Source organism: Balaenoptera acutorostrata, chromosome 14 (assembly GCF_949987535.1).
Source record: "Balaenoptera acutorostrata chromosome 14, mBalAcu1.1, whole genome shotgun sequence".
NCBI lineage: Eukaryota > Metazoa > Chordata > Mammalia > Artiodactyla > Balaenopteridae > Balaenoptera > Balaenoptera acutorostrata.
Genome location: NC_080077.1, coordinates 28,654,468 through 28,674,634, shown reverse-complemented (window position 1 = coordinate 28,674,634; position 20,167 = coordinate 28,654,468). Strand labels below are relative to the sequence as shown.

The 20,167-nt window shown below is 34.4% G+C and overlaps 1 protein-coding gene across 9 annotated transcripts in view; it reads right to left on the bottom strand.

The window, feature by feature from the left end:
• Positions 1–20,167, bottom strand: part of AHI1 (Abelson helper integration site 1) — a 210,286-nt gene that overhangs the window by 165,809 nt on the left and 24,310 nt on the right. For all 9 annotated transcript variants that reach the window (XR_451825.2, XM_057527846.1, XM_057527848.1 and 6 more), the window contains 6 exons: positions 14,261–14,480; positions 13,096–13,288; positions 9,972–10,067; positions 5,626–5,811; positions 4,308–4,460; positions 661–793 (listed from right to left, as the gene is read on the bottom strand). Coding sequence is in view for 8 of the 9 variants with exons in the window: in XM_057527846.1 (XP_057383829.1) it covers positions 661–793; positions 4,308–4,460; positions 5,626–5,811; positions 9,972–10,067; positions 13,096–13,288; positions 14,261–14,480 (981 nt within the window). In the remaining variant the exon portion in view is untranslated. The remainder of the gene's footprint in view (positions 1–660; positions 794–4,307; positions 4,461–5,625; positions 5,812–9,971; positions 10,068–13,095; positions 13,289–14,260; positions 14,481–20,167) is intronic.

Here is a 20,167-nt window from a genome sequence, read left to right as displayed (position 1 = left end):
TGGGAGTTACAGAAGAAGAGAAGAAATAGAAAGGGGTGGAAAGAACATTCAAAGAAATAAAGATGAAAAACTTCCCAAACTTGTGAAAAACATCAATCTGCACATCCTATAAGCTAAATGAATTCCTAGTAGACACACCATAATCAAAAAACAACGACAAAGATTCTTCTTTTGTTTTTTGAGATTTAAGCAGTAAGTATATCTAAATTCAAGTTTTTCTTTCTTTCTTCTTAAAAAATACTTATTTATTTGGCTGTGCCAGGTCTTAGTTGCACATAACAAATTTCAGGGCTTTCATAATCAAATTATCACTACTATCAACTGACTAAAATTGGATTAAAATTCGTCAAGAGATTTATTAATCCTTCATGTTGCAAAATTTCTATATTTAAAGTAGAAAATGCTTAAAAAATACCTCCTGAATGTTTTAAAAATAAATTTATCATCCTTCATTTGATCCTTGTCATTCTATTTCTGGACCTACACTGTATAGCAAAGTGCAAAATTATTATAAGAGAATTGTTACTTTACTTGAGGAAATCTATTTTAATTTAGTCGTACTGGTGGATGACTCAAATTAAGATTTCAATGAATTTTAAAACCCCAAAAACATCCTCCGTATAGACTACAATCCGCTTAAACAGAAGGATTATTACTCACAAATAACTGGATACCCATCGCGGCTGGCACAGGCTGCTGCTAGTATTCTTCCATTGTGGGAGAAAGCAAGACCCAGACATCCTCGCTCGCCTGCATTTAGTGAGAAGAGGTGCTTGTTTGGGATACGGCAAGCCTGAAAAACAGACATTTTGCCAATATAGATGAAGAAACATTAAAATATGAAAGCTAGCTGTTAACTTCCATTATCGTAGCTGTTGCAGTTTCTGGTTTTTTAAAAAGTCCCTGTACTGTGATGCAGAGGAAGAGGAAAGCAAATAAGCAGAATGATGGAAAACCATAGTAAATTACTTTCGAAGCAGAGAATCAGTTTCAATTCTCCTGAAAATCAAGTGAATTTATACTCCATGCCTAACTAGCACTATTCACCCAAAATATGAATAGAAAATTTCAATATCTGATACGCTAAAGCTGTCACTACCACATTATTTTTATACAGCCACAAAAATGAATGTATGTCACACCCTTATTTCATGACAGCAACTAATAAGTGATTTTTGCTGAACCATAAACTTGTTCTGAGTCTATAAATGCCATATAGGCCTAGCTGAAGTCCATGATGTATGAATATTCATTCTCTTTTTTTTCTCTCTTAAAATAACCATTATTTGTACTGCCTTCCAAAATGTATTTTCAAAGTAAATCAATCACCTCCTATTGATTTCTCATTCACTAATTTTATTAAAATTCCTTCATAATTTTTATGTTTCATTCCTTATTACCAGATGAAACCAAAACTTTCTGTGCATTATTATCTGCTGTAGAAAATACTACTTACTTTTATTTGTCCTAATTCTCTCTTTCCAACTTTTGTGAGCCTTAGTTCCTGTGTTTCTTTCTTATTATTCAAAAAGTTCAACTGAACATACATTGGGCCCTTACTATATGCCATGAATGTGGTACTTTATTACATATGTCTTTTTATATATTCATCACAGTAAACCTGTAATTATTATTACTATATATAGCTAATAAGGATTATTCAGAGGGTTAAGCCCAGCTTAACGGGCCTAATCAAAGACTATTGGTTTAAGGGCCCGCTTTCTAGATTGGTACCAGGTTTTTCACAAGTAGCATCAAGATTTAGCAGCATTATGAAGAGGCAGCATTATGAGCAGCTACTAGAAAGGTGAAAAATTCAACAGACATTTATTAGGTGCCAATAATGTATCAGACACCATTTTCCCTCCATTCTCTATTGGGATGATATAGAAAAGGGAAAGGGGGATAAAAAGAGGACAAAAATTGCAGGAAAAGTTAGGAAGTTTCATAACCACTTGCTGCTGCTCGTAGAGGAGGAGATGTAGTTAAGGAAAACTCTGTGCCTCATCACTTAAGCCAAAATACTAAGGGCACCATCATTTTCTTTGTATCCCCAGAGTTTGACACTGTACTCAGAAGAGGCACTTGATGAACGTTTAATAACAGCAATAAAGATCCTCAACATTTTCAACTCTTTCCCCTTCTTTACGACCTTGTCAGTCACTAACTCACACTAGGTCTTTCCTTTTGTATTTACCTCTTACTTCTCACTTTTGCCACCAATACCCCAAGGTTGGACCCTTCTCACCTCACAAATCAATGACTGCAACGGCTACCTTTCTCTCATTCTGATGTATCCTACCTCAAGATCTACCTGCCATCGCCAGCGTTAATCTGTCCTAAAATACAATTGTTATCATGCTTCCTCCCTACCTGAAACCTCCCATTATTTCTCAATCCCACACAATCAAATATTAGGCTACCTACCATTTGAGCCACTCCACAATGCGGGCCTAATCTATCACACCACTTTACCTCTTATACAAACTTGGGTTTCCAGCCAGCCAAGTTTTGAGTGCCTGAGGAATACAACAGGTGCTTTCACATTTATTTACAACATTGCCACGATAGGAAATATTTCTCCCTGTCCTCTTCACCCACTCCTAACTTGGCCATGCTTTAAAGTCCATCTCAAGCTCCACCAACCTGTTGAATGAACCCTTCTTCCACCACTCCAGATCACCTTCTACATATCTGCAATTCTCAAACTGTTTTAGTTTCAGGGTGGTTTACAGTCTTAAAAAATTTTGAGGACTCCAAAAAGCTTTTGTTTATGTGGCTATATAAACAGATATTTATATTAGAAATTAAAATGGAGAAATTTAAAAAATATTTGTTAATCATTTAATAAACAACAGAGCAAACCCATTAAATGTTAACATAAATAATTTCTTTTTATGAAAAATAACTACATAAAATGGAATTGTTCTATATTTTTGAAAATCTTTTTAACATCTGGCTTAATAAAAGATAGCTGGAATTTCATAACTGCTTCTGCATTCACTCTCTTGTGATATCATGTATTATTCAGTCTCTGGAAAACTCCAGTGTATACTTGTGAGAGAATGAAAGTCAAAAAGAAAAACTAAATCATTATGGAATCATTAGAATCATTATGATCTTACTATGAAAATAGACTGACTTCAACAGACCCCTTGAAAGTATCTCAGGACTCCCAGCAGTCCCCAAATCACACTTTGAGAACTGCTGATCTAAACAACTATTTTTATAGCTATATTTCCTCAAGACTTCTCTGCAGCATACCTGACAGTGAACGACATTGTAACCGCTTCCCATGTCCCCAACTGACGTGAAAGGTCCCCAAGGTCACAGTCTAAGTATTATTCTCTCCATATTATTATGTTTGAAGTATTTAAAATTGATTTTAAGATGTATCTGTAAAATTAGCCTCAAAAAGGAAGTCAGATATGATGCAAAACAGCATGTGAAAAGGTCTAGGAAAATAGTCATTCTTTGTATATACTGAGTATATAAAATGAACCACTCCACTCTTTACGGAAACAAGAGATTTGCAAAACTTTATCAGTCATGCTTCTTGCCACTACAAAATATGCTAACCAAGTAAGAGAACTTTAGAAAAAGCTTAAATATAGCTCAACTTGTGGTAAAGGTATATACATATACCTATCTCTATCAAAATGTGACTCAGGAAGAAGCCAGGAGCTGTAAAAAAGTTCACAAATCCATAAATTGTGGATTTACAGGCTGAATTGTGTCCCTCCAAATTCATATGTTGAAACCCTAACCCCAGTACCTCAGAATGTAACAGTATTTGGATATAAAGTCTTTAAAGAGCTGATTAAGTTAAAATGAGGTTGCTAGGGTACAGCCCTAATCTGATAATAAGAAGAGACACCAGCGATGCACACACGCAGAGAAAAACACCATGAAGAAGCAGCAAGATGGCAGCTATCTGCCAGCCAATTGGAAAGGCCTCAGAGTAAATCAACGCTGCCAACCCTTAATCTTGGGACTTCCAGCTCCAGAATTATGAGAAAGTAAATTTCTGTTGTTTAAGAGGCCCAGTCTGTGATATATTTTTATGGCAGCTCTGACAAACTAATAAAACTCCCCAGGTCACTAAAGAACTTAAGATAGGGCCTTTATGCACATGATAGGCAGTCTATTATTATTTACCAAGTGAATTAATAGAAAGACAAGATCATGGTTAAAAAAAGGATGATCTGAGAGTTTTAAGTAGGAAGCCAGTTACCCTAGGAGCTGTTGGCGTTTTTAAGGTAAATGAGTAAATATCTAAATAAATCCAGTATCAGAGACCACTTCACCTGCCCAGGCAGTCGTTTCCACTTCACCACTTCCTTTGAATCTTCTAATCCAGGTTCTGTGTCTACTGAACGTGCCTCATGGTGTTGTTCACAATACAATGGTTTACCCTTTTCTTCCTGAAGAGCCATCATAGAACGGTAAGATGGCTTTATCTAAATATGTATAAAAAATGAGAAAATGTATATATCACGTTAATCTTTTTCTCTTTTCTAGCATATATGGTTTTTAAAATATTGAAACAAACATTATAATATGGAAATGTTTTCAAAATGTAATCCAAAAAAAATTCTACTTTTATTTGTACACTATTCTAAATAAAATAAAGGTTGCTTGAAATTACAGTCCTAAACCCAAAAGCCTTAAAAGTGGGAAGGAATAAAACAGAATTCCAATAGTTACATAAAATAGTTTTAGTAACTCTGTCCCTTTGTTTCCGCCTCTTCACCAATACCTACCAGATGTTATATTATGGCTCTGACATTGTACTACGGTATCTCTGGCTTTAAGATCATGAAACTGATAACATAAAGATCTAAAGTTTTTTAAATCCTCCATTTCTTAAAATAGGTTTAACTACACTCAAACCAATGAAACCAACCCTATGGTCACTTTTTATAATATCAACTACAGAATATGCAACTGGCCTGAAATGTCTTATAGCAATGAGACGAAAGCAAAAGTTTCACCTCATTTTAGGACAAATGCTTTGCTAAGATATTCATAATTTTAATCTATGTAAAACAGAAGTAGAAATATTACTTATTGATTATTTGAATAATATTGTAAAAAAATGTGCCTGTAATTCATGGGTCTGCAAGCTATGGTCTGGGCCAAATGTAGCCTGATGATGTTTTTGTAAATAAAGTTTTATTTGAACACATCCAAACCCATTTGTTTAGTTATCACCTACATATGTCTATGTAGCTACTTTCACGTTACAAAGGCAAGGTTAAGTGGCTGCAACAGAGACTGTATAGCCTGCAAAGCCTAAACTATTTACTGTCTGGTCCTTTATGGAAAATATTTGCCAACTCCCACTTTAAATCATTCTTTTATCTTTAATTTTTAAAGATCAGTATTATTTTAAAAAAATATTTTTTTCCTAAAACTGAAATCTATACTTAGTACTTAAAATTCATTTAAGTATCTTTTAAGTATCAGCTATTACAGGCTTAATATATAATCTCTGAAGGTCCCTTTCTATTTCAGAAGTCTATTAAAATAATTCTAAAGACTTTATCTTTTTAGAAATAGAAACATGTCACCATTTAATCTCAACAATGGAAGATATATTTTTTGCATGTGCTATTAACTTACACATTCTGGAACTTTTAATCCTCTTACAGTTACGTACAACGTTGATGGATAACGATTTCTTGGACATTTTGACCACCACTCAAAAACCTCAATGACATTCGATTGGGATCGAGGCTTTGTGGGTGGGTAATACAGCTGCAAGCGAAGTTTCGAATTGATGTTTACATTTCCATTGGCTCCTAGAAGCTTAAAATAAGAATTCAAATAAAATGTTACCTTCATTGAAAATACATCCAATAAAGCAATAGTATATAGTCAAAAACTCATTTTAAAAAGATTAACATGGCATGCTGAAATTCTTTAGATTTGTAAAGCAGAGGAAAGAACACTGACACAGTTGGTCAAGCACAGTTCCAGGTCATTTTGACAAGATAGCCCAAATGACTTAAAATATCTTCCCAATGGCTGTCTTTTCGCCTATACAACTTCAGACTGTTGGTAAAGCATTTACATTACTGTGGTGGGTGTTACTTTGTTCAAAGGAGGTGATCAATACACATTTGTTTGTAATAATACTGTTTGTAATAAAGATTAAAATGCATATGATTTAAACACAGAAACAAATTTCCCATTTGTTCAGCATCAGTATTTTCAGTGGTAAAATTTCATGATGTTTAAATTTTTAAAAAGTCAAAATTATTTTTAAAAAGTAATTAAGATACTTAAACTTGTTTGAGCCCCTTATTACATTTTAAAAATATCTTAGTCTACCTTCTTAAAAAGGTCTATTCAATTAAGAAAAACTATTAAACAAGACAACGTATGTTTCAGCTACATAAATGGAGATTCTTATGAGAAAAATAATCTCACCAACTCAAAATAGGTCCTCTTTCACTAGACTATGACTCAAGTAGAAAATACCTTTGCTAACTTTTGTGTCCTTTACAAATTAGTAGAGACAGTTGGGAGCTTTTGCAGCAGTTTAGGCAGGTGGAGCTGACAAACTCCAAGAGTAGGAAGGGACCGAGTACAGGGAATATTTAATAACTGTTACTGACTCATGCAACTTGGAAAGTAAAAAAGAGAAGAATCAAGAAAGACTCTAAGGTAGCGCTGTCCAACAGAACTTTCTGTGATGATGGGCATGCTCTCTATTTGTGCCATGCAAAACAGTATCCATTAGTCACACATGACTATTGAGCACTTGAAGTGTGGCTAGTGCAACTGTGGAAATTAATTTTTAATTATATTTAATTTTAGCTAATTAATTTGAATTCAAATGGCCACATATGACCTGTGGCTACCAAAATAGATAGGGCAGCTCTAAGGTTGTAAACTTGGGAGACTGGACAGATGGTGGTGCTACCAACTGAAGCAGCAGATGGGGAAAAGGTAAGAGATCTAGGGAAGATGTTCAGTTTGGGGGAGTCAGATATCTATGGGTCACCCAAGTTGAAATGTCTGAATTCTGAGGCACACACAAGAAAAGTGGGTCTAAGAAAAGTGGATTAAAGATGGAATCATGAGTAGGATTGATATTAAAGAGATAGGTGGTAGACCAGGAAGGAAACTGAAGGAACTGAAGGAATGGGATAAGGAAAATCAGGAAAGGATGGTGACAAGAAAACCAAGGTAACAAGAGTTTCAAGAGAGTGATATCATGCACATAGGTGTGATAAAAGAAGAACTAGAAAATGTTCAATCATTTGGTATATAGAAGTCATAGTGATATGTTTGGAGAAGCTTTAGTAGCTGAGGCAAAATCCAGATTGCAGTGCGTTCAGGAATGAGGCATCAATAAAGAAACAGAGTTGGCAAAAAACATAGCTCATCTTTTCCTTACCCCTCTTAGGGGAAGATGTAAAGTCAATGGAGGTCGTAAGCTGAGAGGTGATGTTATGATATAGAGGGGTAAAAAAACAGTTTCAAATTGAGCAATTGAGATGTTCAGTCATTAAATATTAAGCAGTTGAGATTCCCTTCATAAACTGTACTACTATCTGCCTGAAGCTTATCATAAGGGAATAATATCATTTTTAAAAGATATTTTTTGCCCAGATTCTAAACCATACTTTCCATAAGTTGTATTAATATTCACCAGGCAATTTAGTTTATACTAGTATGCTGCTTAGCATGAGTAAACAACTAAGATTCAGCCAAGATCCTGCCATTATGATTACAAAACATACAAAGTGGAACTTGAATAAATAAGGCTTTATTATTTTTCAGTTTAAAAGATTAGTCATATATATGTGCTAAAAGAATCAAAAGTGCCTCTACCTGAGAATTAGGATAAAGTCTCATTTAAATCTGGACAAAGGTCCTTTGGGGTTCATTTGGACCACTATGATAACTTTACAGTTATCTAGGACAGTCCTGGAACCAATGGTACAGGTTTTAAAACATTCGCATTTTAATTTGATTCATGTCACTTTCTCAATAGACATGCAAGGAGCACTTTCTATGTGCCATTAATATGTGGAGAGTGATGATATTATAAAATAGAGAGTTTGAAGAGTGATATATTAAATGCAAAGAGATCTGGTAAAATAAGGACTAAAATATGTTCAACAAATTGGCCAAAAAGAATCACCAGTGACTTGAAAAGCTTACAGTCTAATGAAAGAGATATGTGTTCTAATAGAGGATGCACATAGAATAATGTGCGCTTTATTCCTGACTGCCATTTATATCAATGGCATAAAGTGGATAAATAAATAAAAATTAATATGACACAAACGTAAAAATGCTGTGAAATACATTGTTTCCCAAGTGCAGTTTACAGTAAATACTGCAGTTCTGCACAAACCATAGCATAAAACGAATGAAAAGTTTCTAATAAGACCACAAGATGGCAACGTTTACTATGTGAAAGTGACCTTTTTTGCGGTTTTTTTGTTTTTATTTTTGCCTTTTTCTTTTTCATTTAGTATGAGAGGGGGTCTAGAAAAAGGTATAACAAAAGAAGGGAGAAATCTCCCTTCCATAGAAGGGAGATTTTAGAAGGTACAATGGACTAAGTGATCCTTAAGCCTATCAGACTGCCATTCAGCAAGCAGACTGCACCTCTCCTAAAGCCTTTAACCCCCAACATGGATTAAGTGCCCCATCTGGGTTTTCACAGCATCTACTCCATAGCACATAATCATATAGGTAATACGTTTACACAGAAACTGAACTGGAGGGCAAGAACAATGTCTAATTTACCTATGAATGCCCTATATTTAGCAGAGTGCCTGGCATTTCATAGACTATTTTCATAGACTATTTACCATTTACATTTCAAACAGTAAATATTTGTTGAATGGATGGATGCACAAATGGAAAAGTTTTATAAGATAATACAAAACAGGTTAATTACTCAAGACTTTTTAAACTCAAATTTATGTTTAAAGTCAGAAATAAAAGAATTATGAAAGTAAAATGTCCCCCTTTTTAAACATTAATCTATCCACGTCTTTCATCTCTGCTGAAACATCCTAGTCAAGACACCATCATTTTATACCTAGACTACAGCAAGAATTTTCTACCTTGATTTCCAGTACATACATTTGTACCCTCTCTAATCCATTCTCCACTCAGCAAAGTAATCTTTCTAACAAATAAATCAGATTATTTCATCCTTTTGTTTAAAATCCTTAAATGGCTTCCCATTACTCTTTAAAGTCTATAATGGTGCCCTGTTGCTATAATGGCTCAAAGACTTTGTATTATCAAGGCCCTGTCTACCTCAGCAAGCTCTTCAGGCACCATTTCCCCTTCAGTCTCTGTCCTCCAATCTTAGTGGCCTTCTTTTGGTTATCCAGGTATTCCTTGCTCCTTCCAACATCAGGGTCTTTGCATAGCCTGTAGCCTCTACCTAGAACCCTCTCTTCCCCACTACTGCCATCCAGCTCATGCTCAGGTTCAATGTCTCTTCTGTAGGAGACCTTTTCCTGACTCCGCAGGATGTTTGCATCATCTACCCCATCCAACTTGAGAGTATTTATAAAAATTGTAATAAATGCTAAGTTGTATGATCAATTGTTTTATGTCTGTTTTTCTTGCTAGAATATGAAGGCCATGAGGTCAAGGAGTTTATCTTCTTTGTTCATTGACTAGAACAGTGGCTGGCACATAAATAATAAATAATTTGTTGAGTTGAATAAATGAGGTCAGGGCTATGTGTGTCTTTCTCTGTGCTGGATCCTTAGAGCCAAATAGTGTACCTGGCACACACTAAGCACTTAATAAATAGTTAAGAATCTGAATGAGCATCACCTGAGCTTGAATTAATAACTCTTTACCATGGCAATCTTACCTCCTTATCATAACTCCTTATATGAAACCAAACTGACCTGGAAAAAAGTAGCCCATCAGATTTGAAAATTATTTTAAACATTGTTTAAAATGGATGAAAAACATACCTTGAGGAATGCCCAGGCGATTTTCCGGAAGCCACATTCTTGGTTTCGAATTTCAGAGTTGTTCTTAATTTCTTTCACGCTTAAGAAATCAAGAATCTGTAAATAAGCATTAAAAAATTACTTCACAGTATACTAGGTTACCTAAAATTTAATGTTTCCTAATAATATATTATTAAAATTTTAAAAATCCTCCCTTAGAGAGAAGAAAATCATTTTTATCTCATCTCACTCACTCTTGAGTTAACTCATCCAGTTAGTAAGGTCCATTTTTTGACCACTTTATCTTTTATCAATAAATCTTTAAGATTTATTTAAAATTCAAGACAAAGCATTAATTACCTCAAATATAGTCCTGGCAAAAATACACCAGGCACAAAATTCTTAAGCTTTGCTCTTTTTTTAATGTATGAGCGCAGACTTCAAAGAATTGTTTGTTTAAAAAACTCATGGCCTTAATCTGTGGGTTCTTCCTTGGATCAGCTTCCTGAAATTGGGTATTTTCTCTTTGGATATATGTTGTCATTAGGCTTCTCAAGAGAACTCCTTTCATATCTCTATCCTGACTGGATATTAAAGCTCATGGATTTGCAACCAACCTGCCACAGAGACTACATGTATTCTAGGTACATGTCAGAGACTACCACTTACTGGTGCTTAACAAATCTTTGTAGAGGACTGCTTAAAAAATAATATGCACTCCATTTATTCCTCTTCTTTATATACTTAAACTTGTCTTCAATGTAATACATTTTCAGTGAAAAAAATGATGACAGTATAAGAAAAATATATAACAAAGTAAAAACGTATAATCCAGACCCATAGCTGATCAACATTAACATCTAGTTTATAGGTATCCAAACCTTTTTGTGTGTTCCAACGCTATTTGCAAACTATTTTCATGTAATATGTAGTGGACAGCTCGAGTCAATACATACATATGTATACCATCATGTTAATGGCTACCTAGTATTCTTCTGTATTAGAAGTATCATAAATTTAATAAAAACCATAATTTATTTAACCAAACCTCTTGCTAACTGAAGAGATCTGTTTCCTTAAAATTTCTGCTATTATAAACAGTGCTTAAATAAATATCCTTACACACACATCTTTGTGCATTTGTCATTTTTCCCTTAGGTGAAAGACCTGAAAATGGAATAATAGCTTTAAGAACTTCTGATAGATATTATCGAGTTGTCCTCAATACACCGTTCAAAAGTTGAAATCAAAACTTAGTTTTGTAGAGAATAACATTTTATGTCAAACCTTAACAATCAACCAAAAGTGTTTATAATCCAACAACCTATCTTTCTTAAATCTCATAATATTATTAAAATGAGTATAAAAGAATATTATGATAACAGAGGACAAATTTCTATGACAAAGAAACAGTACCTTTATATACAAATTATATCATTTTTTTAAAAAGCATGGCTTTGTACAAATCATACAACATAATCCAATTGTAAATGGTGGAGTATTCATACCATAAACACACTAGATCATCTGAAAGTTAAGGATCATAAAAACAAGTGACTCTACAAAATCAGTTATTGGCTCTGGTCATGCCTTGCTTTTCCCATGCTAAAATTCCCCATCTTGCTTAAACTGGAGGAGAGGCTTTCTCTCCTTTCCTTTGCTTATGGAGAGATAACATGAAGTAGGGAAAAGAAACGTGGTATTTTAGGTTCAAATTATCTTTAAATATTAATTACCTGCACCTAAAACTGGAGTAACTCTGGGATAATCACTTTATACTTTGAGCCTTCATTTCCTTTGCATTAAAAAATTAGAAATAATAAGTCAGCTAATATCCAAACTATGTAAGAAACTCTTACAACTCAATAGTAAAAAAAAAATCGGATTAAAAAGTGGGCAGACGATATGAAGAGACATTTTTCTAAAGACATCTGACCAACAGGTATGTGAAAAGATGCTCTACATCAAACATCATCAGAAAGATGCAAGTCAAAACCACAATGGGATGTCACCTCACTCCTGCTAGAATGGCTATCATCAAAAAGATTAGAACAAGTGTTGGCAAGGATGTGGAGAAAAGAGAACCCTCGTGCACTGCTGGTAGGAATGTAAACTGGTGAGGCCACTGTGGAAAACAATACGGAGGTTCCTCAAAAAATCAAAAATAGGACTACCATATGATCCAGCAATTTCACTTCTAGGCATTTATCCAAAAAACCCACAAAAACCCTAATGCAAAATTGTTCACTGCAGCATTATTTACAATACAGATGTGGAAACAACTTACATGTCCACTGATGAATGAATGCATAAAGAAATTGTGGTATACACACACACACACAAACCCATATACACAAAATGGAATATTATTAAGCCATAAAAAAGAATGAAATTTTGCCATTTGTGACAACATGGATGGATCCCAAGGGCATTATGCTAAGTAAAATACGTCAGAGAAAGACAAATACTGTATGATCTAATATGTGGAATCTAGACAAACAAATAAACTAACCAAGATCATAGATACAAGAACAGATTGATGGTTGCTAGGGGCGGGGGGTGGGGGTTAAGAGAAATAGGTGAACTGGTTTTGGGTTTTTTTAGTTTAAATAAATTTAATTCTTTAAAAAAAGTCAGCTCACAGGCGCTCTACTCCATAAAGCTTTCCCTGACTGCTATGACCCTCCACTAACCCTTGACATCTAAGAAGTTCCACTTCATTTTGGTTATATAATACATTGTATTAGTCAAGTGATCTGTGTATTTTCTTCTTTATTTCTCCTAGTAGTATACAAAATCTTAGGAAGTCTGATACAGTTAAATGAGTTTACTCTTTGTGAAAAGTGTTAAAGATGGAAGACTGCTTAGACATAGATTAGATTCATCACTTCAGTGAATAGTCATGGCATTGTTGTAAGGATTAAATAATACAGAGTGAATCAAATGGCTAACTACTTGTACTAGTAAAGGCTCAGCGAAGACATGATTACTTGTATCTCCATAGCATATTACAAATACATTATTCCTAGAGGTCAAATTCTCACACTACTTTGTTGTATAATTGATCTACTAAAATAATAGCTTATATTTGTGCTATTAAAATATTAACTAAAATTTAGTTTAAATTGCTCTATTCAATTCATACCTCAAAGAACAGGATGACTTTAGGACTCTCATCAAAATCTCGAAGCAAATAGGGAAAGTTTTCATTAAATATAATTTGTTCTTCCCACTCCGGAAGTCTTGATTTTAATTGTTTAAAGTCATATGGCTGTGTCATAATAGGAAGAATATAATCCACATTCTCTTTTTCATAGTAAGATGAAACAGGCCGTTCACTGTTCAAAAAAGATACTTCCATTAACACAGTTCTTTACAATTTTAAGGCAAGAAAAAAATAAAAATAGAGTGTTCAAGGTGAGGTGACCAAAAATAATAAATAGCCATGATACATAAGGAAAAAAAATTTTATCTATCTAGAAAACTACAAATTTTATGTGACGTAAAAGTAGTAGTATCCTAGTTTCATCTTGTATTTACATACCATCAGTCAGTTTCATAGAATTATTTTATTATTTACACATAAAGTGAGAGGTGTGATTACATCTTTGGCATACAAAGCTGGAATTAAGTAACACCTTCAGAATCTTAAATGAGTTTGTGATAAATTAGTACATTAGATTTAAATAACAAAATGATCACAACAGGATTGTAAGTACTTTGAGGTGTGTCATATTTTCTTTGTGTGCTCCAAGACAAATGAATAAGTGAATAACCTTTCTGACAATTTTCAAGTTTCCCAGGCCTGTCATTTTTCCAAGCAAATAATTTTTTTGAATTCTAGTACTGTCATTTATTTTATCAATATTATACTTTCTATTTGGGCCTTCAAACACGTATTAGCTATAGAATTAATATTAGGAAAAATTAAATTCAAGACATTTGTCTCATCTGCGGCACAGATAACATATTAACTTCAAAAGAAAAAAATGAGGTTAGAGACAATTAAAGCAGTGCCACATAAGATGATTTACAATGCAAGTTAAATGCCATACAATGAAAGTTAAGCTTGGGAGAAACTCTCTCAACTCCCCTTCACTTAAAATGAATTACTCAATTAACACATGTTCTCCATTTCTTCTATAAAACATACTCATCAATATCAATGGTTGATGAACACCTACAATTAGTATACCATTCTCTAATACAAATCTATAGCTCTATTCCCATTGACTATCAATGGCAGACAAGAGACTTCTACGGCAGACAGTTTCAATTCCAAGGGTTGGCTGCGCAATTAAAAAAATTACCTATCATCTTTCTTGACATATTGACCAGTATTCTCATCAACCACATGAATTTTTACCATCGGGTGAGAAATCATAAAATCTGACTTAAGTCGATCAGTTCGGTGAATGTAAACTCCCAGGACAAGGTCATCATCAAGCAAACATTTGGGATAAACTGGACTATCTCGGCTTGTTATTTCATGAACTCCGTCACCATCAGTGTCTTCATTATCATCTGAAACTACATGCATGGAAGAAAATCAATGTTATAATTAATTGTTCCCATAACAATATACTCAACAATAAACATTGAATTTACAGATTATCTAATCCTAGTGATCCATGATTATTTGTCTTTGTTAACAAAGGCACTTCAAGGAAAAAGAAAGAAAAAGCCAGATAATAGCAGACTACACTCTGAGAGTAAATACTGCATTTACTAATGCACTAAAATAGGGTGAGGTATCTTTCTTTTTTTCCCTAACAAGGACTAAACAACACAGAAAGAAAAAAATGAGAGCCAAAGACAAAAAAGTAATTTCATTTAGAAATTTTCTAAGTGGAATATGTATCACTCAAATTTCTGCTTCTGGGTAGGATGCAGTAGGATGTTGCAGGTCAATGTTTCTGGTAACAACAACTTGAAAAAGCCAAATAAATTAGGAAAACCTTATTTTTAAAGGCATCAGAAAAGTACAGAAACAATGTAGAGTAGATGGACTAAAATTCCAGAGAGGGAGAATCAATCAGGGGTAAGCTGATGGACTGGCAACTGTTTCACTGTCTGGGGACATTTGCTGATTAGCATATGAGCAGAGGACCCAAGCAGAAGGTCACTACTGGGAGAAAGAGTAACCAGCAAAATTTTTAGTGGTTGTATGGGGTGAAGTGATAAAATCAGCCTCAAACACAAGGCCAATGTGAGAGGCTAAAGAGGTAGTAAAATCTCCCAGTCTTGTGGTACTAGGAAACAATGACCCACCAGAGAGAGGGGCCTGAAACAAAACAGGCAAGGAGGAAGCCCTGGAGGGCATGGGCATTTTATGCCTACAGCCACTTTTCACCTGGGGTCACTTACCAATTCTGGGCGCATCTAGAGGCTGAGAATCCAGGCGTGCCCCCTGGCAGAAGGCCCCTACTGGGGGACAGAGAAACCAGCAGAGATTTTGGCATTCACGCGGGGCTGGAGTGACAAAATTGGAGACTTGAGGGGCCTCAAACACACGGCCAGTCTCTCCCTCAAGACGTTTGCCAAAATTTGAAGTTGCATGGTGCAGAAGGCTAAAGGACTAAGCTGAAACCTCTGAAAGGCAAAACTGAATCTCCCAAAGCCCTTTAGGGTAGACAAGACAAATACCTGCCAGGCTCTCAATTTGAAACACCTGGAAGGGCACATCCTAGGAACGGGGCAAATCAGAGATAGAGTCTTACCAAAACTGCGACCCAGATCTGACTTAGCTCAGATTAGTTGAAATCAGTTGCCCACCCTGTCTGCCTAAAAGTGGAAAGAGGAAACCCTCTCTAGTGGAAGATAAAATCATCTGGAGCCTCTGGGATTCTGTACACCATGTCCAGCATATAATAAAAAAGTTACTAGACATAAAAGAGGCAAGACTGTATGACCAATAACCAAGAGAAAACACAGAAAACAGAAGCAGACCCACAGATGATTCAGCCTGGAGTTAGCACAGGAAAGACGGACAAAATTATTTTTAAAAATAGAGACTTTCTACAGAGAATTGAAACTCATAAAAATAACAGGCATTATGGAACTGAAAAATATAATGTCTGAAATTAAGAATTCAATGGATGTGTCTAAAGCATACTGGACACAAAGGAAGACATTATTAGTGAACTAGAAGAAAAATCAATATAAATATCCAAACCAAAGCATAATGGAAAAAATACAAAAGAATATGGGGGAAAAAAACAAAAGAAACATGTGGACAAACTCAAAAGAGTTTGTGAAATTATAATCTAGAAAAACAGGAGAGGATGATGAAGAAGCCATATTTAAAGAAATAATGACTAAGAATTTTCCACAACTGATAAATGATATCAATCAGTAAACTCTATGCAGGGTGAATTCCAACAAAGCTATATTTAGGCATAGCATGATAAAACGTTGAAACCAAAGACAAAATCTAAAGAGAAGCCAGAGGGAAAAAAAAGACAACAGTCCCCTCAAAGGGACAGAAATAAGACTGCAGTTGGGAACAAAAATGATGGGAGCCAGAAGACAACTGTATGATTTCCTGTAACCTAAAATTATATATTAGTAAATATGCTTCAAAAATGAAGGTAAAGTAAAGGCATTTTAACACAACAAAATCTGAGTGAATTAGCAGGCCTGCACTAAGAGAGAGAATAAACTGAATTCTTCAAGCAGATGAAAAATGGAAATAAAGGAAAAAGTAAATTTTGGGGTGAATATAAATTAATATCAACTGTGCAAAATGGTAACTGTAACATCTGTGAAGTTTAAAATATATGTAGGCCTAAAATACAGGATAAGAACCTAGAAGGCAGGAGGGGGGATAGATGCAGAGAAAGAAAGCACCTGACAAAATCCAAATGGAGTCAAACTATTCTAATGTTTCAGCAGTGTTGGGGAAGTGTATTTTGTTAGGGAGTTAGTTTGTATTAGACTATAATAAGTCAAGAATAAACTTAATTTTCTTCAGGGTATCAGCTAAAAGATCGTAGAAAAATGTGTAATTAATAAGTTAATAAGTTAATAGAGGCAACAAAATTTTTAAAGTAACCTGAATAATTCAAAAGAAGGTAAGGAGAATAAGGAACATAAAACACTTAGGTCATATGGAAAAACTAACAGTGAGGTGATAAATATAAGGACACAGAAAGGTCGCAAACAAGAGGATATTGGGGGAGGCACAAGAGCACGTCACATTTATTGGGCACCTGTCCCCAAGGAGTTCACAGCCTGGGGGCTGAGACCCCACATGTGCTGGAGTAGGAGAGGAAAAGAGGTGAAGGCAAAAAGGAAAGGAATACAGACATACTGTGGCCCAAACAAAGGAGGTGCAAAGCAGGCACACACAGGGAGCCTAGGGGCTAGTAGAGGAATGAAGTACTGGCAAGCCCTGCCTAGACCTGGGGACCATGAACCAAGCACGGGTTGGAAGGCTGTCCTTTCTCAACCAGGTTGGCACCACCTAGGGGTACACTGTGGATGATGCTGGAGAAACGAGGAAGGGGAAAAATGTACTGTGCAAACTCAAACCATAAGTAGACTTTAAGGGAGAATGGTTACCAGAGATAAAGAAGGGCACCGCATAATGATTGCTATAGACTGAATGCCTGTGACCCCCCAAAATTCATATGTTGAAATCCTAACCTTCAATGCAATAGTATTAAGAGGTTGGGCCTTCAGAAGGTGATTAGGTCATGAGAGTAGAGCCTTCATGAATGGGATTAGTGCCCTTAAAAAAAAGAAGCCAGAGAGCTCTCTTGCCCCTTCCACATTGAATCTGCAGGCACCTTGATCTTGGATTTCACAGCCTCCAGAACCATGAATAATAAATGTTTATAGTTTAAGCCATTCAGTCATGGTATTTTGTTATAGCAGCCTGAATGAACTAAGACAATAATAAAAGTGTCAATTTGACAGTAAGATATAACAATCCTAAGCATGTATATATATTCAATAACATAGCTCCAAAATATATAAAGAAAACAATGACAGAAATAAAAACAGAAATGCAAAGTAATAGTGGGAATTTTAATACTCGTCTCAATAGCTAATACAATAAGCAGACAAAAAAAAATCAGTAAGATGAGAACACACTAAACTTGATCTGATATACATAGGACACCACCACACCCAATGACATCAGAATTCATGTTCTTTTCAAGTGCACATGGCATATTTACCAAATCGATCATAAGGTGGTCATAAAGAAGGCCGTGATAAATTCAAAAGATTGAAATCATTCACAATATGTTCTTTGACAACAATGGAAGATAAAAACCAAAAAAAAAAAAAAAGATAACTAGAAAATCACCTGCTGCCTGAAACTAAACAATATGCTTCTAAATAATGAATGATCAAAGGAGAAATTTAAATGGAAATTAGGAAATATTTTTATGGAATGATAATGAATATAGAACATATCAAAAATTTGTGGGATGCAGATAAAGTAGTGCTTAGATGGTAACTTAATGTGTTAGATGCATATAAAGGAAGACTGAAATCTTAAAAAATCCACTTGTAAAGCTAGAAATCAACAGCAACTCAAACCCAAAGAAAGTAGAAAAAAGGAAATAATATAGATAGAAGAAATCACCAAAATCATACGCAAATGTATAATAGATAGAAATAAAAGCTAGAGGTTGGTCCTTTAAAAATATTTATAAATTGAAAATCCTGAGACTAATGAAGAAATAGAGGGAATCTAATTACCAATATCAAGGGGTACCCTTTCAGATACTATAGACATACAAAATTTGAAAATCCATATTAAATGGAAAAATCCTCAAAAAATACAGTCTATCAAAGCTGATAGAAGAAACGGAAAATATGAAGAGTTTGATATTTATGAAAGAAACTAAATCTGATTTAAAATTCTTTCCACAAAGAAAACCTTGGCCTAAGAGGCTTTATTAGTAAATTCTTCAAACATTTAAGGAAGATGTTAACACCAATTTATACAAATACTTACAGAGAATTAAAAAGGGAAGTATTTCCCAATTCTTTTTGAGACCACCAAAACCTTGATATTAAAAACTCAGTGTATTTTAAGACAGAGTAGTACAAACCAATCTCTCTCATGACTACAGTTACAAAAATCCTTAACAAAGTATCAGCAAATCAAATCCAGTAATAGATTTTTAAAAAGAGAGCTAATACATCACAACAAAGTGGGTGCCCCCCACCTCTGCCAGAAACATAAAGATGGTTTAATAATCAAATAACGATTAACCACATTAATAGAAAAAAGGGTGAAAATTAATATGATTACGTTGATAGATGCAGAAAAAGCACCTGATAAAATTCAGTATCTAGTTATAATAATAATAATAAAAAAACTATTAGCCAATTAGGAATAGCTGGTAATTAATCCAATAAGAGGTATTTACAAAAAAACCTATAGCAAACATCACAGTCAATGGTGAAATAATGGAAGCTTTCCCCAAGGCTGAGAGCTAGAAAAGGATACTTGTTATTGCCACTTGTATTTAACACTGTAATCAAATACCTAGCCAGTGTATCAAGGTAAGAATAAGGAGTAAGACATAAGAACTAAAAAAGAAGCAATAAAACTATCATTATTAACAGAAAGACCTATTATAAAGCTATAGAACTAAGACATGGTGGTGGTGTTGGTGCAAACCATCTAAGGATAGAGACTAGTGAAACTGACCCACTTACACAGTCATGTTATTTATGATAAAAGTGACACTGAAATGCAGAGGAAAAGCTCTCTTCAGTAAATGGTACTAGGTCAATTATATATTCATACGAGAAAAAAATGGGTCTGGACCACTACCACTATTAAAAATCAATACCAGATAAACTGGAAATCTAAATGTGAAAAGTGAAACAAAAAAACTTTTAGAAAATAATATACAGAGACATATCTTCAGGACTTGGGAAAGATCTCTTAAATCACAGAAAGCACTTAACATCGAAGGGAAAAACGGATACGTTGGGCTATATAAAATTTTTAAATTCTGTTTTTCAAAAGATACCAGTAGGAGAAAAATTATAAAACCCAGAGTGAGAAGATATTTGCAATATATATATGTATTTATAACTGAGAAAAGACTGCTACCTAGTTATATAAAATATTCTTACAAATTAATTAGAAAAAGGCAGACAATTCCATTTCTTAAAAAAATACACAGAAGATGTGAACAAATTTACAATGAAGGAATCCAAGTAGTCAATTAACATGAATAAGATGC